General features: G+C 43.6%; 1 protein-coding gene across 1 annotated transcript in view; it reads left to right on the top strand.

The window, feature by feature from the left end:
* The window catches only part of LOC141082763 (contactin-associated protein-like 5), a 581,387-nt gene that overhangs the window by 472,918 nt on the left and 84,233 nt on the right, over positions 1-24,236 (top strand). Inside the window, exons 14-16 of the mRNA XM_073566679.1 lie at positions 14,379-14,529; positions 22,492-22,619; positions 22,707-22,877. Of these exons, the coding sequence (XP_073422780.1) occupies positions 14,379-14,529; positions 22,492-22,619; positions 22,707-22,877 (450 nt within the window). The remainder of the gene's footprint in view (positions 1-14,378; positions 14,530-22,491; positions 22,620-22,706; positions 22,878-24,236) is intronic.

The raw sequence follows: 24,236 nt of genomic DNA, 5'->3' as shown, positions 1-24,236 counted from the left end.
CTGTTAACTCCGGATAATTTTTGAGGAAGCACTGCACCACCAGGTTCAAGGTGTGAGCCAAGCAAGGTATATGGCTGAGTTTTGATAGGGCTATGGCTGCCACAAAATTACGGCCGTTATCATTAACTACCTTGCCTGCCTCAAGATGTACACTGCCCAGCCATGACTCAGTTTGTCGCTTCAAGTACTCGGCCAGCACCTCGGCGGTTTGTCTGTTGCCCAAACACATCATCTGCAACACAGCCTGCTGACGCTTTCCACTAGCTGCTCGATAGGGGGACACATCGTGTGCAACAGTGGCAGCTGCAGATGGAGTGCTCGTACGACTGCGCTCTGTGGACGAGCTTTCGCTTCTGGAGGAGGAGGAGGGTCGAACGCCTACAGCCAACTGTTTCCTATACCGTGGGCTAGGCAGCACTGTCCCACCACCGCTGTCCCCTGTGGACCCTGCATCCACCACATTAACCCAGTGCGCAGTGATGGACACGTAACGGCCCTGGCCATGCCGACTGGACCATGCATCAGTTGTGAGGTGCACCTTTCCGCTCACTGACTGCTTGAGTGCATGGACAATGCGGTCTTTCACATGATGGTGGAGGGCTGGGATGGCTTTGCGAGAGAAGAAGTGGCGACTGCGTAGGTCATAGCGTGGTACTGCATAGGCCATGAGTTCGCGGAAAGCTGTGCTTTCCACCAACCGAAAGGGCATCATCTCAAACGAGATTAGTTTGGCAATGTGGGCGTTCAAACCCAGTGTACGCGGATGAGAGACTGAGTACTTTCTTGACCTACTCATAGTGTCTGGGAGGGTGAGCTGGACTTGAGAGCTGCATATGGTGGAAGTAGCGGTCATCCATCACCTCCTCTTCTATGTCATGTGCACCTTCCTCTGTGTCACCGTGTATGGTGGTATAGTGTGCGGGAAGGGGCACCTGAGTCTCATCAGGGTCAGAATCTGGCTCTGTACACTGCGAGGACAATGTAGTGCTCTGAGTGAATGTACCAGCAGAATCATCCATCAGCGGCTGTGCATCAGTGCACTCCATGTCAGATTCATCTTGGCCTGGGTAATTCACCATTTCACTTGATAATCCAGGCATGGTATGTGAAAACAGCTCCATGGAGTAATCAGTAGTATGGCCTGCGTCATCCTTCAATCTAGGTTGGGGTGAAGGACACAAGGAAAGGTGTGGTTCATGAACATGAGCCTCCAATGACGACTCAGTGCTTTTACTTTTTACAACTGAAGAAGAGGAGGCGATAGAGCTGGAGGCTGAGTCAGCAATGTAAGACAAAACTTTTTCCTGATGCTCTGGCTTTAAAAGCGGTTTGCCAACTCCTAGAAAACTAAGCGTTCGAGGCCTTATGTAGCCAGACGATGACGCAGGCTCAACACCTCCTGCATTCGGTCCTATTTTGCTCTTGCCACTACCATCAGATCCACCACCAACACCATCATTACCAGCTGCCAACCCCAGCCCAATTCCACGACCTCTTCCACCAGCCTTCCTCATTTTTGGTAGAAATGTAGACAAAATCCAACAAACTATATAGTAATGTAAAACAAGGTACAAGGTGTCTATAGGACAGGGGAGATTTTGAATTTCTGCAGACACTTGTGGACACTGGACACTTTTGGATTGTGTGAGGCCCACTGATATCTGAGCGCTATGTGACAGGCTCGATGGCACAGCTATGACCAAAGTGACTAGAGGATAAGGGAGATTTTGAATTTCTGCACACACTTGTGGACACTGGACACTTTTGGATTGTGTGAGGCCCACTGATATCTGAGCGCTATGTCACAGGCTCGATGGCACAGCTGTGACAAAAGTGACGAGAGGATAAGGGAGATTTTGAATTTCTGCACACACTTGTGGACACTGGACACTTTTGGATTGTGTGAGGCCCAATGAATATCTGAGCGCTATGTGACAGGCTCGATGGCACAGCTGTGACCAAAGTGACTAGAGGATAAGGGAGATTTTGAATTTCTGCACACACTTGTGGACACTGGACACTTTTGGATTGTGTGAGGCCCAATGAATATCTGAGGGCTATGTGACAGGCTCGATGGCACAGCTGTGACCAAAGTGACTAGAGGATAAGGGAGATTTTGAATTTCTGCACACACTTGTGGACACTGGACACTTTTGGATTGTGTGAGGCCCAATGAATATCTGAGCGCTATGTGACAGGCTCGATGGCACAGCTGTGACCAAAGTGACTAGAGGATAAGGGAGATTTTGAATTTCTGCAGACACTTGTGGACACTGGACACTTTTGGATTGTGTGAGGCCCACTGATATCTGAGCGCTATGTAACAGGCTCGATGGCACAGCTGTGACCAAAATGACTAGAGGATAAGGGAGATTTTGAATTTCTGCAGACACTTGTGGACACTGGACACTTTTGGATTGTGTGAGGCCCACTGATATCTGAGCGCTATGTCACAGGCTCGATGGCACAGCTGTGACAAAAGTGACGAGAGGATAAGGGAGATTTTGAATTTCTGCACACACTTGTGGACACTGGACACTTTTGGATTGTGTGAGGCCCAATGAATATCTGAGCGCTATGTGACAGGCTCGATGGCACAGCTGTGACCAAAGTGACTAGAGGATAAAGGAGATTTTGAATTTCTGCAGACACTTGTGGACACTGGACACTTTTGGATTGTGTGAGGCCCACTGATATCTGAGCGCTATGTCACAGGCTCGATGGCACAGCTGTGACAAAAGTGACGAAAGGATAAGGGAGATTTTGAATTTCTGCAGACACTTGTGGACACTGGACACTTTTGGATTGTGTGAGGCCCATTGAATATCTGAGCGCTATGTGACAGGCTCGATGGCACAGCTGTGACCAAAGTGACTAGAGGATAAAGGAGATTTTGAATTTCTGCACACACTTGTGGACACTGGACACTTTTGGATTGTGTGAGGCCCACTGATATCTGAGCGCTATGTCACAGGCTCGATGGCACAGCTGTGACAAAAGTGACGAGAGGATAAGGGAGATTTTTAATTTCTGCTCACACTTGTGGACACTGGACACTTTTGGATTGTGTGAGGCCCAATGAATATCTGAGCGCTATGTGACAGGCTCGATGGCACAGCTGTGACCAAAGTGACTAGAGGATAAGGGAGATTTTGAATTTCTGCACACACTTGTGGACACTGGACACTTTTGGGTTGTGTGAGGCCCACTGATATCTGAGCGCTATGTCACAGGCTCGATGGCACAGCTGTGACAAAAGTGACTAGAGGATAAGGGAGATTGGATTGCTTTTAAAAAAGCAGTTTGCAGAGCAGTGGGTAAACAGCAATGCCAGCCTGTCAGGAAGCCTTAAAAGGCAGCCCAACAACCAACACCACTGATACACCACAATATAGCCTCCCCTTGCACTGCACACACAGTGACTGGTGTGTTGTGCAGGCCAAATCGCTAGCAGCAGAAGCAGTTTTTTTTTCTTCTCAGCAGGACAAAAAAAAAAAAATGGGATTGCTTTTAAAAAAGCAGTTTGCGGAGCAGTGGGTAAACAGCAATGCAGGAATGTCAGGAAGCCTTAGAAGGCAGCCCAACAACCAACACCACTGATACACCACTATATAGCCTCCCCTTGCACTGCACACACAGTGACTAGTGTGTTGTACAGGCCAAATCGCTAGCAGCAGAAGCAGTTTTTTTTTCTTCTCAGCAGGACAAAAAAAAAAAAATGGGATTGCTTTTAAAAAAGCAGTTTGCGGAGCAGTGGGTAAACAGCAATGCAGGAATGTCAGGAAGCCTTAGAAGGCAGCCCAACAACCAACACCACTGATACACCACTATATAGCCTCCCCTTGCACTGCACACACAGTGACTGGTGTGTTGTGCAGGCCAAATCGCTAGCAGCAGAAGCAGTTTTTTTGTCTTCTTCCTTGCCTAACGCTCTCCCTACAGAATCAGCAGCAACCTCTCCCTATACTGAGATCGGCAGAAGTAAGATGGCGGTCGGCGTGCACGCCCTTTTATACCCCCTGTGACGCCCACCAAAGCAAGCCAGTCACTTGCATGCCCTTCTGAAAGATGGTGGTGACCCCTGCCTATGTCATCACGTTGCCCACAGTGTCCGTGGATCCTGATTGGCTGAAAAAGAGCGCAAAACAAACTTTTGAAACGCGACTTTGGCGCGTAAGTCGCCGACCTCGTGGCCGACCTCATCCTAGGGTCGGGTTTCGTTTCATGAAACCCGACTTTGCCAAAAGTCGGCGACTTTTGAAATTTTTCGACCCGTTTCGCTCAACTCTACTCGTGATACTTCTTTTACTACTGATAGTCACGTTAAACCTACCAAGTCGCAGTCTAGTTACTTCAGAAAACCTTGCAGAAGTTATTCTCTTTCAAAAAACGCACAAGAAGAGCAGGTAGGAAACACCGCAGACACTCCAGCTTTCTTCAGAAGGAGGAGTTACAACAGGACCAGTCATTTATCTTCTATTACTTTTTCTGAAGTAGAGGTGAATCTTTTATCACGTGGTCTTCATTTTGTCCCTACATATTCCATCTGGACGTTTTTTTCTCCTTTAAAAGACATCAACAAGTCTGTCAGAGATTTAACCATAAAAAGACATTTTTTCGATGATCAAGAATCACATGTTTCACTGTCAATTAATCTTGAAAATGAATTTCGTGACAAAAATTTTTTTGGATTAACATAGTCTATTGCACCTCATGGATTTGGACACACTTGAAATCCGTAAATCTCTCTTACTTCCTATTTTTCTTTACAAATAAAAAATCTGACATTCTACCCTGTTCAGACCAGAACGGATGCATAGCTCCCAACCGTCCCGATTCTCACGGGACAGTCCCGCTTTTGACAAACCCCACCCGCGTCCCGCTCGGGACGCTATTATTCCTGCATTGCAGTGAGCCGCCACGTCCCCCCATGTACCGTCCCCATCCTCGCCCTCCCAGAGAGCCACCGCAGCCTGCAATGATGTGGCTGGGCTGTTCTGTTCCTGTGGGCACAGGACCTGTGATGAGGTCACAGGAGGGGAGGAGTCAGGGGTCACATGATCAGGGGCCTTCGTGTCTGCAGGTCTCTTTCTCTGTGGGGTCAGGAGGGGTTTACAGGGTGGATGTAGCAGAGCTGTGTGTGTACGATATGTATGGAGCGGAGTCGCGCGTGTATGAGGTGTATGGAGCGGAGCCGAGTGTGTACGAGGTGTACAGAGCCACATATGTATGAGGTGTACAGAGCGGATCTGCGCATGTACGAGGTGTACGGAGCGGAGCCGCGCATGTACGAGGTGTACGGAGCAGAGCCGCACATGTACAAGGTGTTCGGAGCGGAGCCGCACATGTAGAAGGTGTACGGAGCGGTGCCGCGCCTGTACGCGGTGTACGGCCGTGCGGCCGCACATGTACGAGGTGTACAGACCGGAGCCACGCGTGTCTGAGGTGTACAGAGCGAAGCCGCATGTATACGAGGTGTACGGAGCTGAGCCAATGTGTGTGGAGCCGCGTGTGTACGGTGCGTATGGAGCAGAGTTGTGTGTGTGTACGGAGCGTAGCCAAGTGTGTACGAGGAGTATGGATCGGAGCCGCGCATGCACGAGGAGTACGGAGCGGAGCCGCGCGTGTTCAAGGAATACAGAGCCACGTGTGTACGAGGTGTACGGAGCGGAGCTGCGTGTACAAGGTGTACGGAGCGGAGCCACGCGTGTATGAGGTGTATGGAGCGGAGCCGTGCGTGTACGAGGTGTACGTAGCGGAGCCGTGTGTGTATGAGATGAACAGAGCAGAGCCGCGTGTGTATGGGGCATATGAAGCGGAGCAACGTGTATACGGGGCGTACGGAGCGGAGTCACGTGTGTATGGAGCGGAGTCACGTGTGTGTACGGAGCGGTACCTTGCTTGTATGAGGTGTACGGAGCGGAGTCGTGTGTGTACTTGGTGTGCGGAGCTGCGTGTGTATGGGATATGCGGAGCGGAGCCGTGTGTGTACGGAGTGGAGCCATGTGTGTATGTGATGTACGGAATGGAGCCAAGTGTGTACGAGGCATACAAAGTGGGCTTTTCCCATGGACACAGGAGTACATGGTGGAGCCCCGAGGAGCACTTTAAAACTCACACATGATGGTCCACCGGAAGTGATGTGCTGGAAGTTAACTGGAAATGAGGGAATTTCATGAGGAGAATGTGATGGAACCAGGAATGCTTCAGATCCATCACTCCTCCGACAGCGTGGACAGCAGGATTGCCTTCGAATCGGGGATGCTGGCCATGTGAGCGGATCATGATATGTCCTGCACCGGAAGGCTCAGTTGGGCACTACAATGGGAGCCGGGCTGCTATAATATCTTTATAGAATCTTTCTTTCTCTCTCTCTGTTTCTGTCTTTCTCTGTTCTCTCGTTCTCTGTTTCTTTCTCATTCTCTGTTCTGTCTTTCCCTCTCTTTTTCTTTCTCTCTCTCATCTTTCTTTCTCTCTCTAATCTTTCTTTTTTTCTTTCTCTCTCGCTGTTCTTTCTTTCTCTCTCTGTTCTTTCTTTCCCCTATTTCTTTCTTTTTCTTTCCTCTCTTTCTTTCTCTCTGTTCTTTCTCTTTAATTCTTTACTTCTTTCTTTATTTCTCTCTCTCTGTTCTTTCTCTGTCTCTCTCTGTTCTTTCTTTCTTTCCCCTCTTTCTCTATGTGTCTGTTCTTTCTTTCCCCTCTTTCTTTCTCTTCTTTCTTTCTCTGTTCTTTCTTTTTTCTCTTTCTTTCTCTTTCTCTCTATTCTTTCTTTCACTCTCCCTCTTTTCTTTTTCTGTCCCCTCTTTCTTTCTCTCTCTGTTCTTTCTTTCCCCTCTTTCTCTCACTCTGTTCTTTCTTTTTTCTTTCCTTTCTTTCTTTCTTTCTTTCTTTCTTTCCCCTTTCTCTCTCTCTGTTCTTTCTTTTGCTTTCTGTTCTATCTTTCTTTCCCCTCTTTCTTTCTCTCTCTGTTCTTCCTTTCTCTTTCTCTCTCTGTTCTTTCTTTCTATCTGTTCGCTTTCTGTTCTTTCTTTCCCCTCTTTTTTTCTTTCTTTCCCCTCTTTATTTCTCTCTCTGTTCTTTCTTTCTCTCTGTTCTTTTTTCTGTCCCCTTTCTTTCTCTCCCTGTTCTTTCTTTCTTTCCCCTTTCTTTCTCTCTCTGTGTTCTTTCTTTCCCTCTCTTTCTTTCTCACTCTCTCTAATCTTTCTTTTTTCTTTCTCTCGCTGTTCTTTCTCTCTCTGTTCTTTCTTTCCCCTCTTTCTTTCTATTTCTTTTCCCTCTTTCTTTCTTTCTCTCTGTTCTTTCTCTTTCTTTCTTTACTTCTTTCTTTCTTTCTCTCTCTCTGATCTTTCTTTCTTTCCCTCTCTCTGATCTTTCTTTCTTTCCCCTCTTTCTTTCTCTCTCTGTTCTTTCTTTCTTTCCCCTCTTTCTTTCGCTCTCCGTCTGGTTTTTTTCTGTCCCCTCTTTCTTTCTTTCTCTCTCTGTTCTTTCTTTCCCCTCTTTCTTTCTCTCTCTGTTCTTTCTTTCTCTCTCTGTTCTTTCTTTATTTTCGTTCTCCTTTCTTTCTTTCTCTCTGTTCTTTCTTTCCCCTTTTTTCTCTCTCTCTGTTCTTTCTTTCGCTCTCTGTTCTTTCTTTTCCCTCTTTCTTTCTCTCTCTGTTCTTCCTTTCTCTCTATATTCTTTCTTTCTATCTGTTATCTCTCTGTTCTTTCTTTCCCCTCTTTCTTTCTTTCTTTCTTTCTCTTTCCCTTATTTCTTTCTCTCTGTTCTTTTTTTCTGTCCCCTCTTTCTTTTTCTCTGTGTTCTTTCTTTCTCTTTCTTTTTCTCTGTTCTTTCTTTATTTCCCCTCTTTATTTTTCTCTGTTCTTTCTTTCTTTCCCCTTTCTCTCTCTCTCTGTTCTTTCTTTCGCTTTCTGTTCTTTCTTTCCCCTGTTTCTTTCTCTCTCTGTTCTTTTTTCTCTCTCTGTTCTTTCTTTCTGTTCTTTATTTCTCTCTCGCTCTCCTTTCTTTGTTTCTCTCTCTCTGTTTTCTTTTTCTCTCTCTCTCTCACTCTCTCTCTGTGTGCCCACAGTACCAGCCACTGTGCCCATAATGCCAGTCACCGTACCCTCAGTACCAGTCAGTGTGATCAGCAGTGCTAAATGGGTGTGGTTGGGCATGGACATGGGTGTAACTAGTTGTGAAATGAGTGTGGTTGGTGGCGTGGCCTACAATTTGCAGCGGCACGCTGCACGCGCTGCAGCCTTTGTCCCTCTTTCCCTTCTTCAAAAGTTGGGAGGTATGTGGATGCAATGGAACGGTTTCAGGATAATGTGGAAAGAGACATCAAGAAATTATTAACCAATTATGAGTGTTATCCTTACAAATCTAATCTTTCTAACACTGAAAAAAAGCCATGGAAAAGATAAAAACACGTTCTGACATTATTATTAAAATGTCTGATAAAGGGGGCTCGGTGGTGATCATGAATGAAACAGATTACGTCACAGCTATTGATATGCTTTCTAAGGATAATACTTACGCTGTGTTGAAATATGATCCCACTGTTCCTTTTTTAAATGAATGTAAACTAATTATTGACAGAGGTGTAGAATATGTTTTAAAAAAAATAAAAAATAACAATCAGAATATCTGTATATTGATAGTCATGTTATTCCCATCTTACACGCATTGCCCAAAGCACATAAGAACGTCTTTCCACCCCTTAGGCGTCCCATTAGCTCTGGTATTGGTTCATTGGGTGAACGCTTAGGGCAATGGTTAGATTCTGTATTGCAGCCATTATTACTATGTGTACCAGGATATTTAAAAGATTCAAAGGATGTTCTAGGCATGCTCCAAGATGTCTTTTGGGACTCTAAATGGACATGGCTTAGCTGTGATGTAGTTTCTCTTTATACTTGCATACTGCACAATATTGCCGTTTCAGCAGTAGACTTCCACCTCTGAAAATACAGTCCTTTTAGTATGGCTCTGCAGGACTGTATTAAGTTCGCTTTGGACTTTTTATTGTCACACAACTATTTTTTCTTTAACAATAGGTTTTTCATACAGAACAGTGGTGTTTCAATGGGAGCCAAATTCTCCCCCTCGGTTGCCAATCTTGTTATGGCATTGTGGGATGAAATTTTTATTTATAACACCAACAATCCCTTTTCTGATCATATAGAACACTACTTTAGATATATAGAGGACCTCTTGTTGATTTGGAAGGGAAACTGTGATATCATTCCTCTTTTCATAGATTACATGAATTCTAATGACTTCAACTTAAAATTCACTTATTTTTCGCATGAAAAATCCATTTTTTTTTTAGACCTTTGTCTTGCTGGTGAACCTAACCATACCATCTCCAGTTCAACTTATCGAACAAAAAAACACGATTTTAATGCAAACGGTTTTCACACTATCAAATCTAAACCCTTAGGTGAACTCACTCGAGCCAGAAGGAACTGCAGTGATGATTTGTCATTCAAGAAAGAAACTCAAAATATTAGACACCGTCTTTAAAAGAACTTATCCGGATTGGACCATTGATAGAGCTATTAATATTACTAATAATAAATGCTAGAAGCTCCCTAATCAATGCGGTTCTAAATAAATTCTGAGTCTAAATTAGTAGCAAGGAAGTCCAAAACAAACGAATTCTGCCTTAATAATAATAAATTATCTGGCTGTCCTACCTTAGTTCTCATACATAATACCTATTTTAAATCTATTTCCAGCATAGTCCAGCATAATTTGAATATTCTGAGAGATGACCGTATTATGGATACCATCTTGGAACATGGAATTAGAATTGTCTCTAGACGAGCACAAACATTGGGAAACTTTTTATCACCACATTTTTATTGTCCTGAAAAAATCCCCCATAAAACCCATTGGCAAACTATCAAGGGATATCATAAGCGTGGCCAATTTCCATGTAAAACATGCTCTCATTCTTCCAAAGTTTCCGTTTTTTCTAATTCTGCTAACAATAAAAAAAAACAAAATCAAGGAATTTTTGAACTGCAACTCAAGTTATGATGTATATATAATAGAATGTATATTATGTAATTTTAAATATGTGGGTTCTACAACCAGGAAATTAAAAGATAAACTACGGGAACCCCTGTATGATGTCCAACATTGTTCGACTCGCAATATATCAAACATTTCAATACATTTTATTACTTCCCATAATAGGGACATTACCCATTATTTAGTCTATGCGATAGAGCAAACTAAAAAACTTTCCCATGGTGGTGATAGAGAGAAACGACTGCGTGATAGAGAGGCACTATGGATTTTTCTTTTTGACACATGCGTGCCGGCAGGATTGAATCTCAAGAGGGAATTCATGCTATACTATTAATTTTCTATGTCATGTTTAATTTTCTTTGGTGTTTTTTTTTTTGGGGGGGGGGATTTATAACATAATACCAACATGTTATATTTATGTATATATTCATTTAATTTATTATGCATATAAGTATTATCCATGTTGATTATTTTCTTGCTGTTTCTTATTAATTTTTTCACCTGTCTTGCTTGTTTGAAAAACCTGACTGGCTGCAGGTGGAGGTTATCCTGAGTCTATGAACACTGAGCTGTTTGAAGCACGCACAGGTCCTCCTCAGACAATCTTCCTCCGGTATTACCTGTTTGGGCACAGACGGCAGTCATAATATTTTAATGGCAGTGAAATAAAGTCTCGTTTTTTTATTCATCTTCTCGAAAGCTGGATCTTTTTACTTGTACAAGTATAAACACATTGACCAAACAAACACACCTCTGTTCAATTCCATGTCAAACTCCACTCTGCGAGCTAAACCAGCTGCTGTTATTGGGCATGGAACAACCTTTCCCACCCAGACTGTTTTGGTTGTTCCTGAATCCCTGACCTAAAATCCAGTCAAGTTAAAACTGTCTCAAAAATCTAGTGTCACTGGTATAGACTTTCTATTACCAGGGCCAACCACCTTGGTGACATATCCACCATCCAGTACCCTGGAAAAATATTCTGTATATATGTATCCATGTACACATCTATTATTACAGCTCTTAGTTACATTTTGAGCTCTCTTGAGCTGCTCATATTACACAGTATATGCAATATTACCTGATAAACGCTTTCTGATAAAGGGGAAATGATTTTTTTGCAGCAATTAATCAAACAAGTAACAAGGCGATGTGGCTTCATTTATAATGTATGACTAATGCTACCATTATCCCAATGAATATGCAAATCCCCCACTTCTTTCACAATGTCCCGATGAACAATGCGCATTTGGTATTTGCATTGTTGTGAGAATTCATCAACAGTTGTTCCTGATTATCCTTCACCCATCATCAGTACCGGGCTCTGCTGGTATGTGAAGACTTTTTTTTTAGTTTTTCTATCTGATTTGCTCATTGATATCAGTCTCATAAGTGATCTTACTTACAGAGTATTTATGAACAATGTCACAGTCACTGAAGCTATATACACTTTGCTAGCACCATCAGATATTACACGATCCTTACTATATGGTTTGCATTTCTGGAAATAAAGCTAAGGCCTGTTTCACACTTGCTTTTTTTTGCAGCGCGTTTTTCCCGCAAAAAAACGCATTGAAAAACGCATACAAAAGCATACAACTGCTGCGTTTTTTTCAAGCATTTTTATGAGCATGCATGAAAAAAACGCAGCATTTTTAATGCGTTTGTATGCGTTTTTAGTGCGTTTTTACCGCGTTTGCGTTTTTTTCCAACATTAGGTGGCCCCTCACACTAACCCAAACCATGACTTTACTAACCCTAACCCTGACCCTAACCCTAACCCTAACCCTGACCCTAACCCTAACCCTAACCCTTAACCAAACCATACATAACCCTAACCCTGACCCTAACCCTAACCCTGACCCTAACCCTAACCATAACCCTTAACCAAACCATACTTAACCCTAACCCTAACCCTAACCCTGACCCTAACCCTTAACCAAACCATACTTAACCCTAACCCTAACCCTGACCCTAACCCTAACCCTTAACCAAACCATACCTAACCCTAACCCTAACCCTTAACCAAACCATACTTAACCCTAACCCTGACCCTAACCCTGACCCTAACCCTAACCCTAACCCTAACCCTGACCCTAACCCTTAACCAAACCATACTTAACCCTAACCCTGACCCTAACCCTAACCCTTAACCAAACCATACTTAACCCTAACCCTGACCCTAACCCTAACCCTGACCCTAACCCTTAACCAAACCATACTTAACCCTAACCCTGACCCTAACCCTAACCCTAACCCTTAACCAAACCATACTTAACCCTAACCCTGACCCTAACCCTAACCCTGACCCTAACCCTAACCCTTAACCAAACCATACTTAACCCTAACCCTGACCCTAACCCTGACCCTAACCCTAGCCCTAACCCTGACCCTAACCCTTAACCAAACCATACTTAACCCTAACCCTGACCCTAACCCTAACCCTAACCCTGACCCTAACCCTTAACCAAACCATACTTAACCCTAACCCTGACCCTAACCCTAACCCTGACCCTAACCCTAACCCTAAACCCCCTTAACTAACCCTAACTCTAACCCAAACCCCTAAATTCCATGGTTAACAAAAAAAAACGCATGTGCAAAAAAACGCATACATAAGCATGCCAATGCGCACATATGCGCACCCATAGACTTATATTGGGTGTCTTGCTGTAAAAAAAATGCATTGCGCGCGCATGCGTTTTTTTGAGGCAAATCGGACGCACAAAAAATGCAACAAGTTGCATTTTGTGCGCCCGAGCGCATACCGCAAAAAAAGCATGCGCGGTAAAACGCGTACAAACGCATGTGTATGCGCACATAAGCGCATCCCATGCAAAGTATAGGAAAAAAAAACGCATGCGCTATTTAGCGCTAAATTACCGCGAAAAAAACGCAAATGTGAAACCAGCCTAAATCATTATATGAAAGTTCTGTAAATTCATAATGTACTTTCCAGTTAGATTAATCAATTTTTTTCAGCAGCCAAATGGGCATATGCCACAATAGACTCTACCCTGACTTATTGACTTCTTCTGCAGGGCTTTCTCCCCATGTTCTGATCTGGCAAAGAGCCAATGTACAATGAGGGGTAAGAGATGAAATGTAATCACATATTGTCCGTGGCCCTGGGCGTCCAATAAAAGAGGATATTTGCAATGGAAAAATGAAGAGTTTGTAAAGTGTTTGTGGCACCACCTGTGGTTTCTGGTCAGAGGTAACCAGCGCTGCAGTGCAGGTCCTCTGGGACTGATGGTGATGCAGCAAAGTTGGTATAGCTCTCCACGGGCAGAGCTTTGTCCCACGGCAGTGGTGATAGATAATATGTTGTATTTGATGATGATAGATGTTGTAGGGTTGGATAGGTGACGCAGGAATAATTAGAGGACACAGAGTGAAGTTTCCTTTATCTTTTGCTGAGCTGTGTAGGTACAATCCAGGGCTCAGGTTTCAGATGGTTCAGTAGTCGGTCAGCCTTAAAGCAATTTAGGAATCTCCTTATTCAGGTGGGTTGTGAGGCCTCCTCTCTAGCACTATTCTCTGAGGTACTTGCTGCTGTGAACTTTATTTAAGTTCTTCTCTGTCTGCTACTTAGGTAGAACTCCACTCGCATGACAGACAGCTGTAGCCTACTTCAGTAATCGCTCCTATATGGCATCTCCAGCTCACACGTGCTGCTGTGTCGTTCAGTATCAATTGGGACAGAGGATCTGTGGTCTTCTGTCCTCCAGATTCTGCTGCTGGAGCTTTAGTACCCACACAGCCTCGGACTCCGGGGTCAGGTCTCTGGCGCTCAAGCCTGGGGGTGAGCTCTGCTATGGCTCTTTTCCCCAGCTTCTCTCTGCATGTCCTCTCTCAACCCTGCTCAGGCACTAACTACCACTAACTTCATGCTTCTGACCAGAGAGAGCAGCTCGCTTGAAGTAGGATTTAGAGCTCCCTCTACTGGCCTGGAGCAGGAACTGTGTTGTATGCTAGAACTACCTGCTAAATGGATTCCTTCTTTGCTTCCAGGCATGTCATCACTCCCCCCTGGAGGGAGGCAAGGCCATTGTGGCAACTGAACTCCTGGGGTGCCACAATAACATTCCACTTCACCCCACCTTTTCTTTTGTCTGAGTCTGTGTTTGTAAGATTTTACTCTTTATATATTTGAAAATGTTGACCTATTAATATAGTATATGAATGGTTGTTATGCTGAAAATGATAGTGAAAAATCTGAAATGCCTAAATATTTTTTTCTTTTTCTGTAAAATTTCAAAAATTTAAAAAAAGTCAATTTACAGAATTTTGAACTATCTCATTAAAAGACAATATGTATATATTCAGTGATATTGCGGTGTGATGGATGTTTGCAGATGGTGCCCCCTTCACCTGGTGGATTGGAAGAGGTAATGAGAGGCACACGGACTGGGGAGGCTCTATACCGGGGCAGTGCGCCTGTGCCTTAGAGGAAAACTGCATTGATATGAGACATTACTGCAACTGTGACGCTGACAGGACTGACTGGTAAGACTGAAGCCCCTTTTATATCACTGCACAGATATGGGATTTGCTAGATATAGTAGCAGGGCTAGGACTGTCTGCTGGTAAAGGTCATAAAGATGTTTTAAAAAAAGCTTCTTATCAAAATGTTTATCCTCCCAAAGCCATAACTTTTTTATTTTTCTTCAAAATGGCCATGTGAGGACTTGTTTTTTGTGGGACGAGTTGTATTTTTGAAAGACACCATTGGTTTTAACATATCCTTGTACTGGGAGACAGCAAAAAAATTCCAAGTGTGGTGAAATTGCAAAAAAAGCAATAGCAATCCAGCACTGACAACCATAGAGGTCTGCTGGAGACCACTGTTTGTCATGCCAACCCATCTGTGACCCGCAAACACGTGATAGGGTCACCGATGGGCAGGATTTCCGGAGCGCTTTCCGGAAGCGCTAGTTAAATGCCGCTATCAGAAATTGACAACGGCATTTAACGGGTTCGCAGCTGCGGCTGGATCACGATTTCACCCGCAGATGTTGCAGGCACATGTCAACTGTATAGATCAGCTGATGTGCCTGGAAAGGTGCAGGCTCCAGTGCTGAGCCCGCACCAAACAGGGGGAGTCGGACATTGGCATACATTTACGCCCGATGTCGGACAGGGGTTAATTCTTCTGTTTTACATGAGATCTATGACATCATGTGATTAAAAACTGACTATCTGAATCCTTCTAAGCTCCATGTAGAAACAGGAGGTCAATTTCCACTGTGTAACTCATGAGTCACTGCAAAAGTCCCTGGCAGAGAGGAGGAGTAGGAAGAAACTGGGTGAGGCGTTAAAGAGGGGAATAATAAATGCAGGGACAAGAGACTTCCTGTTTCTACAGAGAGAAGAGAAAAGAGAATAATTAACAAGGTAGAAAGGCAAAGTGAGCAGTTGTAAGTACACAGTGCTATATACTATGATGATTGCAGTAAATTAAGAGGATGAAAACTTTGATGGGAGGAGGATTGCTACTTTAATGTCTGACTCCTGCACCTCAAAACGGGTGAGAACATTACCAGTATTGATGAATCAGGAGTTATATGTTTAGATTTTTCTGATGTTCCTTTTATGCTTAGGCCTGCGATGGGGACAAGGGGGCATCCATTATGTCTAGAGGAAATAATGTTTAATCATAATCACAGATGTAGATTCTTTACTGTAAGAGCAGTTAGACTATGGAACTCTCTGCCACATGATGTTGTAATGAGTGATTCACTACAAAAGTTCAAGGAGGGTCTGGACTCCTTTCTTGAAAAATATAAATTACAGGTTATGGTCATTGGACTCTGCAATTTTTTCCCCATGGGTTTTCTGCCTTCCTCTGGATCATGTTAAGTCTATCTTCACCCTTAAAAACATTAAAACTATGAAACATTGCCTTTTAGATTTTAGAAATTCTGTTCTGGATTAGTTTAAAGGGAATCTGCCAGTTCTAAAATCTGTATCAAAGTAATCAAAGATACTTGTAGGGGTATTGTTCTAAAATGAGCTGTTCATTTAGTTTAACCACCTCATGTACCCTCAAGTAACTGTAGCTCACAGTCTGTATATGTGTATGTGTATGGAGCAGGCTCAGGAGCAGAGCCCGCTGCATACCAGAGAGATGCCACCTATGGCACACTGTTGTCATCTGCCTGTAAAAGCAATAACATGAGCTGAATCTTATTGCTTCTGTTTAATCGTATAGATGCAGCTGTCAATCACTGATCGCTGTATTTGGTTGGATGGAATGAAAGTGTTCACCGATTCCTTTTGCCTACTTACGATGTCATCAGAGCGTGCCGATGTCAACTTAGCAGCTGATGGTCTGATGAAGGCCCCATCTCTGTCATGTTGGTAACCCAAAGGCTAGGGTTTGTAAAATAATTCATATATTAATCATAAAAAAATGTTTTAAACAAGATATCAAAAAATTGAATGAAATTTGCCCCCTTTTCCTAGTTCAATCATAAATAAAAACAAAAATAATAAACATATTTAGGATTGTCATGTTCATAAAAGTTTTCTAACCACCAAATTAAAATAATGATCAAAGTTCCAGAATTGCCCTTTTTGACTTACCATAATAACTCCCAAAAATGTAATTGATAATAATCGAAATTTTTTATTACCCCAAAAAGATATCAATGAAAACTATCAGCTCTGCAGAAAAAAGCAAACCTTCACACAGACAAGTTAAAAAATCACAGGGAACTTTTTCAAAACAAAAACAATTTTTTATATATATCTTTTAACCACTAAAATAAAGAAAAACATATATTTGGTATTGCTGTAATCACACTGAGCTGGTAAATCATATGCCAGACATTTTTACCCCTAGAGGAACAAATGGAAAAAAAAATATTGTTCCACAAAAAATAAACCCTTATGTATTGTCAACAAAATACTGTAAATGGAATAATTGGAAAGGTGGTTGGGGGGATAAGCAAAACAAAAATCGACTTGTCGTGGAGGGGTTAAAATTCTGCTCAATAGCTCAATGCACCGGGGGTGGAGCAAGTCAGCAGAACTGTTGGAAAAAGGGTGCTCCAAAATGTGGAGCCCTACCCACCTACTCTGAGCACCTCATTTACATAATAACAGAAGTAATGGTTTCTCCATAATAAACTAAACCTATGGCTCCACTCAGAGAAGGTCCCCAACAAGAAACTGTGCTTACTGCCATACATATTTCATAGTTGACCCCTTGTAATTTTCAAGGGAATATGTCAGCTTTTTTATATGGACTCTGAAAGCAGCCTGATGTAGGAGCAGAGAGCATTATTCCAGCGATATATCACTTACTGAGCTGCTTGGTGTAATTTCGATAAAAATCCTTGTTTTCTCTGCTGCAAGTCTACAAGTTCTATGAATCTTGAGCTCTGCATAACCCCGTCCACACCACTGATTGGCAGCTCTCTGCCTATGAACAGTGTACATGAAAAGCTACCAATCAGTGGTGGGGATGGGGTTATAAAACACAGGAGGACTACCTGGCATGAGACATCTAGTCTTTTAGTGATAATCTGTTGGTAAAATACGACAACAAACAGCATAGTAAGTGATACACCCCTGGAATCTCAGCCTAGTGCTGCTCTCAGATTACATAGAAAAACCTTCTGATATATTCCCTTTATTCAATCACCAGATGTATCTGATGACTTTCCAGCTACTTTTCAATGCTGTGAGAGAAGACCTCCATGGGGGAAAATATTCTTCTGTTTGGTAAAGATATGCAAGACTAAACTTACATGACTACAGTATTGTAGAGGCTTCCCTCCAATTTTCCCCCTTTTTGACCACCCCACCATTTCACAACACCATCCCGCTTCCACAGAAACCCCCCAAAATGACCACTTGTAACTAACATCTTTTCTTTGGATAAATTGGCCAAATCAGCCTTTTATTATATAAATATTACAATAAATAACTTTTTGTAAGGGAGTTCTTGGCGCTCCAAAACCTGTCGGAAACCAGTAAATAATGATTTACCATCCAGTATTACCTCCAGCCACGACCACAGGCTTGGGGGCACCTTTGTTGCCGGAAAACCTTTTTCCATAACTCCGGATCCCTTGGGCCCCACCCTGTAGAGTCCCAAAATCCACCAGACAATTAACCAAAATCTAAACCTCAAGGGGAGGTTACCATCCACCCAGTGAACAACCCCCCACCACAATTTTGCCACCAACTCCAAGAACCGCCTCACCACCGCTTGCCAAAATTACCTAATAACACCATCATCCAACATTTTGATATTTTATCTTACTTGAACTCCTAAATTAATGGACGGGAGGACGGCACCTTTGCTCTTGGCGCCTCATGCCGATTGCTAGTTCCCACCCTTCTCAAACAAACCCTGCTCAACTCCCCCTACTGGCCAACCCCTCTAAATGTTTGACTCCAGAGAACTTGCGCTTCTACCCATATTAATTTTATGCTTGCCCTACAAGCCAAATCATGAGTCACTCTGCCCATGGCTTCGCTGGGGGCTACGTTTTTCCTTACGGCAGTTGTCCCAGTGTATACAAGCCAGCCCACAGCTGTCCATTGAAGAATGCTGTCTATTATAGTAAATTGTAGGAACAGCTCTTTACATATAGGAATTTCCTGTAATTCTTCTCCATGATGATTTCTATGAATAATCCTTGAAGAGGCAGAAATAAAGTTTTCATCTCATTTAATTCATCAGCTGCATTTGCCGTAAGACAAGATCTCCATTCTCTCCGATCCTGGAACATGATAAATATGGAACAGAAGGAAAAAACATGAAGAAAATAAGTAATAAGGAGATTTATCAGACACTGAGAGTGTCAGAGGTGTCTCTTCCAGACTGCCGGTACTTCGTGTCTCAGTTATTACCTGGCGTAGCTTCACATCGGATATGACTTTTCTGCATCTCTTCTTAGGAACTCATTATTCTGTCAGCAAATTTGCATCAAAGTTTCCTGGAAATCCCTTGGTATTACCAATATCATGTTCAGCTGATGAAAGCTTTTATATAAAGCTGAGCTAAGAAATGAATCTGTGTGAAGGCTATGGAGAACACCACTGCTGCAGATAGCAGTAGGCAGGAACACTGTAGGTTTACCAGAATTTCTATAACATATGTAATGCGTATTGGGGGACACTCACTTGGCTGCGATATTGATGCACATAGGAACACTTTCCCTTAAAACAGTCCAATGCAGTTTATTGTGCCATCACAAACCGCACCGTAAGCCATGTTATACTTCACAGGCTCACACATAGTCTATAACATTGCATAGTACATGGCTTGGATATGCTGTCACTAAACACGCTGGACCTCTTTGTCCAGTTACCGTGGGTGGCCACATGCCGTACACTTCATTAATGTCCATAGAATTTCACAGGCACCAATAGTTATATCCCCATGTCTGGGGTTACCTTGCAGGAGCTCCTGTTCCAGATGCTGACTCTCGATTAGTCCTTTCTCTCAGGCCGCAATGGGCTCACTGTTCCAGACAGTGCCTTATTCACTAGGCCGCCTCACGGTTCCAGAACCACAGCCAAACAGTGGCTCCCCAAACGCAGTCTGTCATAGACTCTGCTCTCACACGTGGCGTTCTGGGACCTTCCTCACGGACCAATCAGATCCAGGCACTCTTCCCCCATGTGACCTAACCTGGTCACCTTATATGGTCCGTAGCCACGCCCACCGGATCACATGGCTATGACCTCATTGCAAGTCCTAGACACCCAACCATACCCACATATACTTTGGGCATTCAGACACATGCCCCTGGGTGAGTTTGTAGGTGACTGGTCCCTCCCATCATACCAAGCCACCTGAAAGTCTTCCCCGATACATAGTAACAAACACTCAGCATTACCTCTGCTGATTACCACATATTTCAGCTTCCATCTCACTGCCACCCACCTTGGGATACACAACGGTCATCTACCATCCAATCTCCATTACCACAATGGATATGCCTGTGTGCATGACCCATACAGCGCCCCCTAGCTGTCACAAGAGTCACTGCATCACAAAAGGTATGGTATTTATAGGGGTTGTCTCAAGTTCTTAAATGGGTACAATTACCAATGTTACTGAGTACCGTGCAGTGTCAAAGTGACAAATGAAAAAAAACAAGCACTACAACCCTTTCAACCTCTGTGTTCTAGATCCCGCTTGAGGTGGTCTGAAGCTGACAGGATCTCTAGATTCAACCAGCTTCAGTGCCCTTGCACTTGTCCCAGGCTACAGAAGCAAAGAACTGGGAGAGCACTGAGTTTGGTGTGATCATGTGTGACCATGAACCTAGGGGTGTGACTATGCCCCTAGTCTGAGCTATCAACCTTTAGGAGTGCACCACCCTCTAATCCCCTCTTGTAGAAATAACCTGAGAACACCCCTTACAATAATTATATGACATTTAGGTTGTATTATGTCTTTAAATAACTCTCACAAGGTTTAATAGTTAAGGTCAAAGGTAGATATAATTCAACCTATAGCCCAACATGTTGATCCAGAGGAAGGAAAAACCCCATGGGGCAGACACTAATGGCTCAATTTTAGGGGAAACATTCCTTCCTGACTCCACATATCATATCAGCCTAGTTCTCTGGATGAACAGCCCATCACAGAATCTTGTACCCAAAACATGTAATATGTTTTTCAAGAAAGACATCCAGTCCCTTCTTAAATTTTAGTAGTGAATCAACAATTACTGCATCATGTGGCCAAGAGTTCCGGAGTCTCACTGCTCTTACAGTAAAGAATCCATAGTCTAACTACTCTAAGGCTGTGTGCACACGCTGCGGATTAGGTGCGGATTCATCCGCGCGGATTTTGTAAAATCCGCAGGTGAAACCGCAGGTCAAAAGACCTGCGGTTTTACCTGAGGATTGCTCTGCGGTTTTGCCCTGCGGTTTTTCATCTCCTCAATGGAGGAGATGGCAAACCGCAGCAGAATCCGCAGAAAGAATTGACATGTCAATTCTTTCTGCGGATTGAAAACCGCAGATAATCCGTGCGGAAAATTCCACACCGTCTGCACTGCGGTTTTTGATTCCCATAGGGAATCATGGTACTGTACACCGCAGCAAAAACTGCTGCAGGTCCGCAGCAGCCAAAACCGCTGCGGAACCGCAGCAAAATCCGCAGCGTGTGCACACAGCCTAACAGTAAAGAATTGCTGTTTGTGATTATGATTAAACCTTCTTTTTTTTTAAATGTAGAATATGACCCCTTGTCACTGTCATAGGCCTTGGTGTAAAAAGATAATAAAAATATCTCTGTGCTGTCCCTTCATATATTTGTGAATTGTAATACGATAACCCGTCATGGTATTGCAGCCCACCCATTCCTTTCATAACTATGAAAACCAGGTAACCATGAACAAGGAGTTTTATCCCTGCAAAAAGCCGTCCCATCTTTATCCTTAATTTCCTCTTTACACCTACCTTTTTCCTTAACCTTTTCTTCTTCTCCTATCCCTTTTCATCTCCCCTTTCTCTGTCCTCTATTAGACTTCACTTTTCTCCTGCTTTCTTTTTCCCCTTCACCTCCTACTTTTTACCCTTCCTGTTTTTAGCAACATTTCTTTCTTTCTTTCTTTCTTTCTTTCTTTCTTTCTTTCTTTCTTTCTTTCTTTCTTTCTTTCTTTCTTTTCTCTTTTATCTACTTTTCACTTTTTCCTTTCAGCTTTCTTTCTTTCACCTTCCTTCTTTTTGTTCCCTTCCCCTCTTCACTTTCATTTTCTGTCTCCCCTTTTCCTACTTGCTTTTCCCCTTCTCAATATATATATTTTTTCCTTTTTCTTTCTCCTGTATCATTTTATCTTCTTTCATATTTTTTATCCTCCCTATCTTTCCCCAATCTGCTTAATTTTTCCTGCTTCTGACGCTGATTCACTTCTCGTGAACAAACCGTGAGTTAGGGAAGTCAAAGAGTCTGAGGTAAAGAGCCAGGAGGGTGCGTCATAAACAGAGTGAAGAGGCAAAGATGTAGTCAGGCAACGGTCCAAGGTCTGAATACATCAAGGTAAAAGAGATAAAACAAATGGGTAGTAAAAAGAAAAACCAAGGTCCAGCAACAAAGATCAGAATGTCAGAGTTCCGAGCACAGAGAAAGCACAATACACGGCTGAAAACTATGACTGACAGAGATCTGGGACTGACAGCTTAGCTAAATAGCTGGGTATTCGCTTAGAACAGTGACCAACATATGAAGGGAGTGAAGCACCTCACAGTCTCAGATTGGACAGCTAAGCTGTCATTCAAAATGCCGAAACAGATCAGCACACCCCTGCACAAGATTGGATGATTGAGCTGTCGCTTACCAAACTGACAGCTCAGCATGACCTTGATTCCATAGGGCAGAAAACTGTCACTCATTGTGTCCAAGACACATTGCGCGGAGGAATCATGACACTTCTTCTGTTCTTGATTTTCTTTCCCCAATCTGCTTCATTCTTTTCCTTCTACAAAATTATATAGGACAAGTGATATTGGATTTCTTACCTTTAAAGATCACTTACCGGTCTCACAGATTGTAATCACTGACACTAATAGATCGGGCTCTGAAGCCGCCTGGAAAGTTGGATCTCTGCGTTGCTACGGTGACAGTATGTAGAATTTTTTTTCTATTTTCTGTATATTCCATGCAGTTACAGTATTGTGAAAAATTAACCAAATTCACTTTTTTATTCCAGGAAGCTTTTGGAATTCAGCATCTTTCATTTCCGGGAACGCTTATCTCTATTTTCCAACATTCCATTCAGAATTTAGCATTGATATTTCATTTTTCTTCAAGACCACAAGCTCATCCGGCGTGTTCTTGGAAAACCTTGGCATTAAAGACCTCATTAGAATTGAGTTAATCTGTAAGTTATTGAAGGTGATGTGTCTATTGCTTGCATTGTGTAGGTAATACCGTATATACTCGAATATAAGCCGAGATTTTCAGCCCATTTTTTTGAGTTGAAAGTATATACACCGGGGGGACGGTGGGGGATGGGGGGCGGTATTGTCAGGTCATACTTACCCGTCCTGACGCTGTCTCTTGAGCCCCCAGCTTCTCCGTGCGCTCTCTTCCTGCCTTCAGCGGTCACATGGTACCGCTCATTAAAACTCATGAATATGCGCATTGTGGTGTAATGACCACTGTGTCCACGGGGGGGCGCTGTGTGGATGTCCCAAGAGTGTGAGTGGTTGAAGAGCCATTATGTATCTCAAGGTGGGTGACCTTGAGATAGAGACATATGTATGTTTATGAATGCTATTGTAAAGTATATATGTCTGTGTGAAGGACCTGTGGTGAGGTCATAGTCATGTGACCCGGTGGGCGTGGCTATGGACCATATAATGTGGCCAGGTTAGGTCACATGGAGTGAATGCTGGGACCTGATTGGTCCAGTTTGGAAGGTCCCGTGAGGAGAAGGATCTCCTCACTAACAGCAGCCTGTGGAGCGGCTGTGTGTGTAATGGCGGCCAGTATCTGAGAGTCCCTGAGGAGTGAGTGGACTTCTGCGGCCTGGAGAAACAGCCATATGGGAACCCTGACGTGGGTGAGATAACCCTGGGGCTAAATAGCCTGTATAATGGACGCTCTCCTGTAATGCTGTGTATATTGCTGCTGGAGGTTTATGAAGGATAAATAAACCTCATAGACTATGATTTGTTGGAAAATCCTGTGCCGGATGTGTTTTTCGATCGCTGCAAGCGAGAACCCCTTACTTACATGACAGCGCTACCTCACATATGGTGGAGAAAGCAAAGGGCAATATTGTAGCCTTGTTGCTAGGGGCAACGGAAAAGGACTGCAGATTCGGTTGCTGGGGGCAACGCTGAGCCAGGAGGGCTGACGGTCTTAAAGCCATGTGATGTGCTGACAGGAGTCAGTGGCAAAGACTTATAGGATACCTCTGCGGTAGAGAGGTCCGAGAACCTGCGCGGCCAGCAGGTGCCGGTCGGGAAAGAAGGAAAAAAAAAAGAGTGTTTTACTGACCTGGGTCAGTGGTAAAGACTGTGTTCCTGGAGGGTTCAGTGAGCAAGGTCCTGGAGGGTCAGGTTTGGGAAGAGCCCTGGAGCACATGGTAGGACCTTGGACCTGGTGAGGCTTAAGTGTTGGGCAGTCTCAGGCCGAGACGGATGTCCTGAATAGCACCCGCTGAGCCCCTGGACCTGGTGAGGCCGGTGTGTGGGGAGACCCTGGGAGGAGGGTCGCTCCCTGAATCTCACCC

Source organism: Dendrobates tinctorius, unplaced genomic scaffold (assembly GCF_039654945.1).
Source record: "Dendrobates tinctorius isolate UK_male_01 unplaced genomic scaffold, ASM3965494v1 ptg000019l, whole genome shotgun sequence".
In the NCBI taxonomy this organism is placed as follows: domain Eukaryota; kingdom Metazoa; phylum Chordata; class Amphibia; order Anura; family Dendrobatidae; genus Dendrobates; species Dendrobates tinctorius.
This window is presented reverse-complemented; position numbering and strand designations above follow the sequence as displayed.